General features: G+C 40.0%; 1 protein-coding gene across 1 annotated transcript in view; it reads right to left on the bottom strand.

Moving 5' to 3' along the window:
* Window positions 1–5,952: 5,952 nt before the first annotated feature.
* Window positions 5,953–11,920, bottom strand: part of UPP2 (uridine phosphorylase 2) — a 32,633-nt gene continuing 26,665 nt past the window's right edge. Inside the window, 1 exon segment of the mRNA XM_063076264.1 lies at window positions 5,953–6,104. Within this exon segment, the coding sequence (XP_062932334.1) occupies window positions 5,953–6,104 (152 nt within the window).

Genomic DNA, 11,920 nt, shown 5'->3' with positions numbered 1-11,920 from the left:
TCAAATGTCTTAGGCTGTAAATTGCTTAGAGAAAGTGGCTGTGTCTTGCCCCTCCACAACACCTAGCCTGTGACTTGCAGAAAGTAGGTTCTTTGTAAATATATTTGTTCTGTCATTTGTTTATTTACTTGGAGTGGGTCCATGTCGTTGTATCATTAAACCAATCTTGGAACCGGTTCTTTAAGAAGTGAACCCTCTCAGTGGAAGGAAGAAGATAGCCCTGAAGGTAGGACAATGATATGCAGGAAACAGATCTGAGTGGGGACTGGTGTTCACTGCTGATCCTTTACCCAGAGTAAAGGAGACTTGGGTGATATTTTGTTTTGCCTCATTTTTGTTGGTTGTGATGTTGGGAGAAAATGTAAATGCAAAGAACCTTAAAATCAGCTGAAAAATAAAATGATTTAGAAATAAAATGAAAAATCCAGATTTTTAAAGACCATTTCTTTCTGCCCTTAACAGGAGATGGAGCAAAAACAGAAGTCCCAGATAATTGCTGTAACTCTGGAACGTCCACAGTGCTTCATGATGTTAATGATTAAGTTACTGTAAAGGATAATAGATTTTCCAAGAAATTTTAATAAATTAAAAAAATAGACATAATCCTAAATGACTACCTTTTGGTAGGGTACTTCTAGACTAATCCTCTACAAAATATGTGATATTGGTTTCTAGGTTCTTTGCCTAATGAATTTTTGAGCTATTTTATATTTATAAAAAATAGTTTTTAAATCTTGTTCAAGGGCTAGGGGGGAAAAGTGGTTTAACGATGGGCTTTTGTTCTCAGTGAAAATTGCCATGCTCAGTTTTTAGAGAAAGAAACGTTAAATTGATTCCGGGTTGAATGACACCTGTTGGGGAGGAATAGAAAAGCAAATCAGGAATGGGGAAAATAGTTGAGGAGTAAACATTTGAAGCAGATTGCAAATGGTAAGTTTACCATTCATTTCAGGAGACATTGAATTGCAGAGACACTGGCTATTATTTTAGGCTTCTTAAAAGATAAACAAAGTCTCGAAAGATTGAAGAAAGAAAAACATTTATAGCTCATTTATTTTTAAAAGGGACAAAGAGAAACCTAACAATTGAAAGTTAGTTTACTTAGCTCTAACCCTGAGATGAAGTATATTAAATCCTCAAAAAATCTACTTACAGTGTAGACATCTAGAGGCATACAGGATCCTGGGGAGAAATAGTGTGGCTTTATGAAACTGAGTATGTGTCAGATGATTTAAATTTCCTTCCATGACTTGTAGTTTGGAGGCAAGCAATAAGACCATTTATCTGTCTTTTACTCAAGTTTTCAATTCTATCCTACATGTGATGTCCAGTAGCCAGCTAGGAAAATAAGTCAGGCACTGTGTTTCTCAAGCTGGAGAATTCATGAAAATTTTAAAATGCAGGAATACATTCTTGTATAGAAGATTATCTTTGTAAAAAGTACTCTACTAGTTAGAAAAAAAAAGAGCTAATTTCTGTTTTGCAGTTAAAAAATCATAATTAACTGTAATTGTCATTTTTGTAATTGAAAGATCTTTGTATAGGATGACTTCAGGTTCTTAAGTCAGTGTTTTTCAAAATGGTTTCAGTCCCCAGATGTATTTTGGAGGCCGTATAACTGGGTCCCAGCAGGAACCAGATGGCACAATTAATGGAGAACCGAGAGAACTCACTGAAGGGTCTGTTCACCAAGGGGTGGGCGGGATTTAGGGAACGACGAGGGATGGTGCAGCTGAGAACAGTTGTTACCAGCCCTTATCCAGGGGAGCAATTACTAGACCTAGGGAGGACAGCAGTATGGCAAGGGCCACTGACAGAAACTGTGGCGTTAAACAGAGGACATGGGTGTCCTGCCATGACTTAGTCTGAGGAAGGTATACAATCCCATGAAATCATATGTGAATTTGAGGGTGTATGTATGAATGTGCCTTTTCCCGCAGAGCAGGTCTGTAGACTTTATCAAGGATCTCCAAAACGCGTCCCAAATGTTAAGAGTTATATTTTTAAAAGAAGGAAATAAAGTTCAAACTGAGTTTGTTTTATTCCTAAAGTCGATAGTTTGTTTATATCCATAATGAAGCACCTACAAGGTATGAAGCACTAAACAACATTCTAAACTGAATAAAAATAAGCCAGGCGAAGTTATCCGGTGTATTTTGGGCCACAAATTGAGTTTTACTAAGCAATTATCAAACTTTAGCTGTTTAGTGTGCTGGTGTTTGGAAGCGAAATGTGGAATAGAAAAGCTGGTTGTGGTTTTTAATGAGCTCACAGTGAATTATATTGACTAATATACATATATAATTTCAAAAGGCTGTTCAAATGCCAGCATTTGGATAAAGTTAACCTGACGGATAGTTAGTGATATATTTGTTTTTCATTTATTTATTTTTGTGGTTTTGTTCATTTTTGTTTGTTTTTGCTTTTTGTGATGTTTTAGTTTTGTGTTTGTTTTTATACGTATTTTTAATGAAACAAAAGAAAAATCATACCAGAAATGCACACTAACAAACATACATAGAAATAACCAGAAGAAAAGAGTTTTTGCAAGACTATCTGTTTCTTGACGGGTGCTCAAGGAGGACAAGACTGAGTGGAGAGGGGGGTTATAGGTGAGGAAGAGAGCCCGGGCCCAGACTCAGAGCACGCATAGGGGAGTGGTCAGTGAATGCTTGCAGAGGACGAAGCTGCATGACATGCTGAGGGTGTAAAGGAGACGTGAGGCTCCCAATGAAGACAAGCTGTCCAGTCACAACCCAAGAACGTGAAAACGGGACAAACGTTCCCAACACGACACATGCATGAGAACAAATTCGCATCTTCCTAGTGCAGTTCTAGGTTCTAAAGGAAGAAGAAGGAAAGGAATGATGAGCTGAGGAGGAATTAAACTCGGAGACCTTTTTGAAGGAGGTGGATTTGGGGCGTGGTTTTGACAGAGGGGAAAGCCTTGTCCTACACAACCCACAACTGTGCGCCGACGGTGTAGGGGACTTTCTTCCCCACAAAGTGAGATGTGGTGAGAAGGACAGCCAGGGAGAGCTGTGCTGACAAGGGATTGAATAAGGAAAGGATGAGTCTCGCAAAGGAGACATTATAGTGAGAGTTTATACGGGGAATGCTGTCAAGAGGATTCATTCTTTATTTAACAAGTACTTACTGAGCCCCTAGCATGTGACAGGCACTGTTGTAGGTGCTTGGGGGTACAGCAGTAAATAAAACAGGCACAGCCTTTGCCCTCAAGGACCTTATAGTCTAGGCATTAGGCATTAATTAAATGACACAAATCAGGTAATAATTGCAAGCTGTGATCAGTACTTTGAAGAGGAAGCAGAGGGCACTGTGGGGGCTGCTAGAGGCTGAGGGATCTGGTATGAGGAAAAGTAAGACTTCCAGAGGAATGGAGCTTTGAGTTGAGATTTAAACCATGAGCATTAGTTAAGTGGGGCCCTTCAAGGAGAGTAGACAGCAAAAAGCCCCGAAGTGAGAAGGGACATTGGCATTAAGAATCCCCATTATCGGGCCGAGCCCGTGGCACACTCGGGAGAGTGCGGCGCTGGGAGCGCGGCGAGGCTCCCCCGCGCGCCGTCGCGGGTTCGGATCCAATATAGGACTGGCCGGTCCACTCACTGGCTGAGTGCCGGTCACGAAAAAGACAAAAAAAAAAAAAAAAAAAGAATCCCCATTATCTTATATGACATCATTGTATCAATCAGGACAAGGCTCCTCTCAGTGGATGTGACCCAAAGCTAGGGCACACTGGCTAGCTGAACAGAGTAGATCTTAGTCCCACTTGTCCCCTTAGCTGAGCACCCCGCTGGATAGATCTGTAGGCAATCCTTTACAAAGGGTATGCCTTTGTAGATCCGTGCCCTGAATACAATTGAGGAACCAAGGGGTCATGAGCCTGGAGGACAGAGACAGGGGAAGAAGTGGGGCAAGGTGAGCTGGATGCCCAACTGGGCCCAGTATTGAATGCAGGGCCTCCTGGTGATAAGAGCTTTGGTTTTCATTCTAAGACCAAGGTGAAGGCTTTGAAGCAGGAGACCAACCCAGTCAGATTTCAAGAATGGAGCCGGGCACTATCAGGGGCGAGGCTACCACAGTGGTCTGGAAAAGAGATACTAGTGGCCTGGACTAAGGGTGCAGGGGAGATGGGAAGAGGTGGATAGATCGGGGAGTATTTAGGAGAATCAATTAATAGGACTTAGTGATGGATTGGATGTGGGAATGAAGGAGAAAAAGCATCAAAAGGGCTTCCCAGGTTTCTGGTTTACACCATTTACTGACAGGAAATACTAACGAGGAAAACAGACACATACATGCACACATGTGCACACACACACATTTCCTAACATTCCTAGTCAGGAGTTGAGAAGAGGATTAACTGTAATTGTTTCATTCTTCTCTCTCTCTCTCATAGCCTCCCCTTCTCCCAGTAAAAAGGAAAGTAAAAAAGATTTCCCAGGAGCAGACAGATAAAAGTCAAACTGAAGGCTTATGAAATCACTCTGAAGTAGTTTCCACTTAGCCTAAAAAAATGTGAAACAAAGTAAAACCCCACCATAAAATAACTGTGATGTATCCGACCTTACTTTTAGCTCTGATCTCTGTATTTGATGGTCAATTACTGGAATACCTTAAAAGTTGCACTCCAAGCATCTCTATTGCCAAAAGAAGTTCACAAACTGATGTCCTCTGAGGGGATTGTTTATTGTCACTGCTTAAAAGAGAAAACCATTCCCTGCCCAGGAGCAGGTCAATTCAGACTCAACCAGCCTGGGACGTGTTAACTGCCCGCAGGGAATCTCACCCTATGCCTCCATTCTGCAACACACGACAATGGCTCTAGGATCCAAACAATCGTTATTGTGGTTGGAATTAAACTTTATTTGAGCCACAACCATATAAATATATGTATACAAATGACACACTGTAGAAGTTTACGAGCCATCCTCCACCCATCCCCCATCATCCTTTCCAACTCCCAAGTAGGTCAAATTTAGAAGGACCTCCAAGGTGGGATCAATTCGCAGGGAGCATGGTGCCACCTGTACGGGCACTGTGCTTCCCAGAGAGTCAGACAGGTAGGGGTATAGGCAGGGTCTGGGCAAGACCTGCCTCAAAGTCACACAAAAGGATTACCTTAACATTTTGAACTCAAGTCTAAATTCAGTTATTACTAATTCCTCAGGCCTTTTGATTAATATTGAAATGAAGTAAAAAAAAATACAGCTTCCTCAAAAAAAAAAAAAAACATTTCTAGAAGGCAACTTAGTCACTTGAGATTTCTGAGGAAAAATGAGGACCCTTCTTTGCATTACTAACAGTTTTGATTTGAAAATAAATGTGTGATCCAGAATTGTTATATCTGGTGATAAAATCACAAACATAAGCATACGTAAACCTCTAATTCTATTCTGTGGTGCACTGAAATCGTGCAGGGGTAAAAAAGAAGTATAGTCCTATTTCCCTAAGGGTAACTTTTTCATATAGACCTACATAACACTGACACTTCTTTTCTGTAAATATTTTGAATGTGCATGATCAATTTCTGTCACTTGTCCAAAACCTAGAAGTGCCTGACAACGTTCTAACATGAACTTCTGGACTGGTTTCAGAAACAGTGAATGGTAAGTGTATCTACAAATGGCTGATCTATTTTGATGTGAGCTTAATTAATGCTGCATATGAAACTCCAAATGTCACAATCCAGGAGTTTTAAATTTTTAATTATTAAACTGATTTAGTTAACTTATTCTAAAGTGAAATTTGAATTCAATGTATTAATCTCTTTTATAATAAATTAATTTTTTAAGAGAAAAGGATTTCATAAAATCTCTCCATTATGATTTTAGCATGTGGATGAGAACTATATAAAAATGCACAAATAATATATGACTTCCACATTACCACTTGAGCTGCAAACTTGCAGGGGAGGGTTGGGCTGTCCAGTTATGACCTCTGGTCACGAAGTCCAAGCTGCTGTTTGATGAAGTTGGAGATTAGGAGCTGAGGCCGTTGCTGGTACTCCACTAGAACATCATGGGGCAAGTTGATCTGGTCAGAGTCAAGTCTGTCGAGAAGCGTCACACAGACCACAGCAGCTAGAAGAGCAAGTAACACGATTACTGAAACAAATGGGCTTATCTTTTCTATAGAAACCTTAGCCCAATATGCCAACCCAAAGGACATGTACTTTGTGTTGTTTTCTCTGTAATGTAGAAGCAGAAGCAGCCTGCTAGACCCTCTTGCCTTATATATAATCCATATCTCTGTGGAATCCCACCAAACACTTCATCTAAATACGTTAATTGAAATTATGATGAACATTCCTCCTTCCTTTTTCCTCCACAAGTGGCTAAATTAAGGCTCAAGAAAGCATCGAGTTCAAGATAAGAACAAGGAGAGTTCTATGCCATCAATCCAAGACACAGAAGCCTTGAGCTTTCTGTCCTATTTCCAGTTCTTAGAGAAGGCTTCTCACTTGAGGGTATAACTGGAGAGCCTGCCATTATTCCTGAGGTGGCATTTTACTCCATGGTGCAGTGTTTGGGTTTACCTGCTGCAGCCCTTAATGCAACCCCTGAAGTGTAAAGTAAATAGACAAGAGATATGGAACACTGACCTTAGGAAATACCAATAAAGACGAGTACCGAACCTCATGAAATTTGAGAAGAAAAATATGAAATGAAATACTTAAATATAAGGATCAGCCACATGAAAGAGCAAATGTATTAGCATTTAATTTCTAAAAAATGGGAATAAAATCTTAATATACAAGAAACTAGGGGAAAAAGAACAAAAATCTTTTTTAAGAAATAAAACTCTCACTTTTGAAAAGTTGCCTTGAGGGCATTGTCTTTGGTTTGTTCCATAGGGAGGAGCCAGTGAGAAAAATTGGATTCCATACAAATTCTTTATTGAGAATTTGTTTCACATCAAATCTTTGATATCAAAGAATGGGGTTACCCACATTGAAGTCAGCATCAAACCCTTTGAACCGATAACAGTGTAATAATCTCCATCTGCATCTGCATCATTTTAAAAAGGATTTAAGTGTATATGGAGTTAGATGTGTCTGCATTAACAAGGTCTGAAGGCATGGAGACAGAGTTGGGAATGAGTATGATATTTATTTCTTTGACTTTTCTACTACTTCAGATTTTTTTTAAGATGTGGATTTGGGGAGGAGAAATGTACTGTAATTATACTAGTGCATGCTATCTTTTTAAATCTTATTTTTAATTGACAAATAATAATTGTATATATTATGGGGTACAATGTGATGTTTTGATATATGTATACATTGTGGAATGATTAAATCAAGCTAATTAATACATCTGTCACCTCATATACTTACATTTTGTGATGAGAACAATTAAAATCTCTTCTTTTAGAGGTTTTTGAAATATCCATTAACTATAGTAATCATGCTGTGCAGTAGATCACTAGAACTTATTTTTCTATTTAGCTGAAACTTCGTACTCTTTGACCAATATGTCCTCATTCCCCATGCCCCCTTCAGCTCCCTGGCTCTGGTAACCACCATTCTACTCTCTAGTTCTATGAGTTGTACTTTTTTAGATTCCACCTATGAGTCAGATCACGGAGCATTTGTCTTTCTGTGCCTGGCTTCTTTCATTTCACATTACATTCTCCAGGTTCATTCATGTTATTGCAAATGACAGAATTTCCTTCATTTTCAAGGCTGAAAAATATTCCATTGTGTGTGTTTATATATATATATTTATATATATATATATCCATTCTTGTGTTGATGGATACTTAGACTGATTCTTCATCTTAGCTCTTGTGAATAATGCTACAATGAACATGGAAGTGGAAATATCTCTTTGATATACTAATTTTAATTCTTTTGGCTATATACTCAGAAGTGGGATCTCTGGATCATGTGATAGTTCTATTTTCAGTTTTTTGAGGAACCTCCATACTGTTTTCCATAAGGCTGTAACAATTTACATTCCCATCAACAGTGTAGAAGGATCTCCCTTTCTCCACATCCTCACTAACACCTTTCATCTTTTTGATAGTAGCCATTCGTACGGTTGTGATGGGAAGTGATATCTTGTGGCGGTTTTAATTTGCATTTCCCTGATGATTCATGATATTGAGAATTTTTTCATATATCTGTTGGCCATTTGTATGTTTTCTTTTGAGAAATGTCTATTCAGCTCCTTTCCCATTTTTTAATCAGGCTGTTGGTTTTTTTGCTGTTGAGTTGTTTGAGTTACTTATATAATTTTGATGTTAATCCCTTTTCAGATGTATGGTAGAAAATATTTTCTCCCAATTGTGTACCTTTTTTGTTTGGTTTAGTTCTTGCTGTATGCTGGGCATTTATGGTATCATTTAATCCTTAGAGCTGTGCCATGAACTAGGAATTCTTTTTGTCCTCTTTGACAGATGATGAAATGAGGGCTTAGAGGGTCAAACAAATGGCCCCATATGACACAGCTAGTAGATAGCCAATCAATTCCTAGCTTCCTAAACTTCTGAGATGAGTTCTCTACCTTCCATCCACTCCCCCACTGAGTTGGCACATGGAGAATCACTGGGCAAACCTGCCCTGACCTGTCAGCCAGACTGACCCTCTTGTTCAGTGAAGTAAAAAGCAATGAAAATATTCACTCTAAGCTGAATCAAATATTTTATCACCTAGGGCCCTGTTTTATCAGAACTCACTCTGTTATAAAGCTACTTAGCTGAATAGGTGAACTAGCAAATGGAAGAGCTAGAAACTCCCCCAGTTTTCAAGTTAATGATCAGCAAGTCTATGAAGCCTGACATGGGCTGGCAGTAGCAGGAAAAAGTTGAAATTCCTTCTCTAATCCTCCACTTGGCAGAAGGATAAAAGGAAACCAGTGCTCTGTACTTTTCACAGAGTGGGATCTGGCTTTCTTAAATGTCTTTTCTGGATTTCAAGGGGAATGCCAAAGATGGAAAAGAACAGGTCATAGCAATCTCAGTGGTTTTTTTTTCTTGACCCTGGAGAACCCATTAACAAGCAGCATTTAATAATCTTGTCACTAAAATTACTATTTCCATGAGCAATTAAAAGGGACTAATTACCCAAAACAATTTGCTGAAATTAATCCTGACAGCTTTGCTACCATAATCCTCAGATTAGGCAGGGAGGGTGACTCCTGGGTAGGGAGGGACATTTAGTGACCTAGCTGTCACTATGGAGGCTGTCAGCTAACTGAACTGAGGCTGGAATGTAATAGGGACCCTGAGCTGCATCAGGAATGCCCAGTGATTTTCAATCCTTGAGATCCTCTATGGACCCTTTGAGAATCTGATGAAAATCATAATTGGAACCTCTTTGCGCACACACACACACACACACACACACACAATACACACATGCCTATACACACAAAATATTCATGTGTAACTTCAGGGGTCCCAGGGTCCCCAAAAGCCCACCCATGAATGCTTAGGAATCCATGGACCTATGAACTGCCATTTTAACCCCACCTCTCTGACTCAGAATGAACTTCCAGGAAGGTTTCCTATGAATGGTGGGCAAAGATAGCAGGGCTGGGCATAGACACCCATGTGCATAGCAGAAGCCAAACAGGGCTGTCCTTTGGAACATGGCAAAGCAACACAAGTTAGCTCTGGAATTCCCAGGCTGACCTTCATATCTGCTCCTCTCCCGCCTCCCCTGGCCCTTTTCATACCCCACATCCCACCACCATTGCCCTGCAATGGTTTGAGTTTAAGCATACACTACCTTTATACTCTCTATATGCCTGGTATATAAAGCATTGGAATCATTTTTTAATCAGCAATCCAGAGCCTTTGCATTTCCTGTATCTCCCCGGAGACATTAATCTCAGGCTGTTGGCTGCTTATCAAAAACCAGATGGAGAAAATTTATATTCAAAGGGGCTGGTCAAGGATAAGGGCCATACAAATAATTAGTTCTATATTGGTGTTTCTCAGAACATTTTTCACTGGACACCTGCATCAGAACCAGAATTTCTTAATAATTCAAATTCTTAGTCTCTATCTCAGAAATACACAATCAGAACTGGGAATGGGTGTTGGGAGAGAGCAGTGAATCTGCATTAAAAATACTTCCTGGTTAAATTATTTGCATGTTAATATTTAAAAACTATTGCTTTAAAGACTTTAAATCCTATCCTTGAATCAAATTAAGTTACCACGAATGTACAACCCTGGACCCTAATTCCTTAGGTCCCCAAAGAAATGCTGAATTAGGCAGAATCGAGATTTTTCATTACATCTTATGAAGAATTGTTCTATCTCTTTCACGGAAGTGTTATTAAAGATACTGCCTGTGGAGCCATGGCTAAGGCTAATGTCTTTAATCCTGTCCACGACGCCAATTTGTTGCTACACGACTAAGGCCTGGAATCCTCACAGCTCCAATTGTCTAGCGAGGGCTGGGTCTGGAGCTCACGGACCCCTCAGGCAAGTTCACAGACTGGGTCACAAACCCTTCAGACACCAGGCTGGGTCACCAGACCCCTTCACATAGGTCTATGAGCTAGGTAACTGGCCAAAAGGTCCTTGGAAGCCATAGGTTGGAAAGCACGGCTGTGCGGGGGCAGACTCCTGAGGGTGATGCCTACCCACCTGCTTACCAAATTCTCTCTGTCTCCGTCTCTGTCTCTGTCTCTCTGTCTTTCTGTCTCTCTCTCAGAACATAAGAATAGCAACAAAACTAAAAAGCTGTATTGGCATGTATGCACAATAACTCCACCCACCCACACACACAATTTGCTTACAAAGGATGCTGAACCACACCCAACTGGACCCGAGGTGAGGGCCCTGACCAAACTATTCTATTTTCCCAACACTGCCCATATTCATGTAGCTGATAATTTCACTTGTTTAACATTTGGATAATTTTTTTTGTGACAAACCTCAAATGCTTTGTTTTATTAGTTAATGAGGACTACAAAACTCTGTTTTCATTTCCAGCTTGGACTCCAGGAAACTCAGAGCTAATCAAAGTATTGGATTTTGTACTGTTCTCCTGGGTAGCCTCTTTGATATGATCGCCCCATCCACTTCCTTAAATGAATGCCTCTTATTCATTTTAGCTTTGTTTAAATATCATTATTCATCCTTCTTTATTTGACAGCTGCCACTAATGCTTTTTCAAATAGAGTACAAGTCATCTTTCAATTGACAAATATAATACTTTTTTTACACGTTATGGAACAGTGGAGAGAGTAGCGGTCAGGAAACAGTAGATCTCAGTTCTAGCCCATCTCTGTTTCAGTGCAGCTGTGTTTCCTTAGGCAGGTCAGTTACACTCTCTAGACCTCATTTCATTCTCTGAGAAAGGAGTAGGTTAGATCTCAGAGTGCTCGTCCAAGTCCACTTCCTCAACTTAAGCTCCTCACATCATCTTGTCAGTTCGAGAACCATGCTTTCATCTCCAGGAGGTCCAACTATAACCCTAAGGACTTGAGCTTCTGCTGGATACTGGACCCCCAACCAGAAATGACTCAGGATAGATAGAGGATGGAGCCTGGTATGATGGGCGGGAGGATCAAGCAGGGGGAACCCAGGAAGCCTCACTGGGGTCATAGCAGGGAGAGGCGACTCACAGGTAATGCCAACCACACAAAGGGTTCAGTCAATGTTCCTAAATGATCCTCTAACGTGTGAGTGGTTGGTAGTGGGGAGGGAGGATTGAGATCGAGTAGATTAGGAGAGTAGAATTAGAATGAACCAAACAAACTATAGACACTGATCTTGATTAAAAATATGTAAAACCTATTAAGCAATAAGAAACACATTTTTTAAAGCTTGTCTTTATAAAAGTAGTAAATGAATTACTTACCATTTAACTTGATTTCCCCAGATCCAATGACTAATTTTCTTGGCAAAATAATGACTCTGCATACTACTGAATAAG

This window comes from Cynocephalus volans, chromosome 1, assembly GCF_027409185.1.
Source record: "Cynocephalus volans isolate mCynVol1 chromosome 1, mCynVol1.pri, whole genome shotgun sequence".
Taxonomy (NCBI): domain Eukaryota; kingdom Metazoa; phylum Chordata; class Mammalia; order Dermoptera; family Cynocephalidae; genus Cynocephalus; species Cynocephalus volans.
The sequence above is the reverse complement of the archived record's forward strand: the minus strand, read 5'-3'. Positions and strand labels throughout refer to the sequence as shown.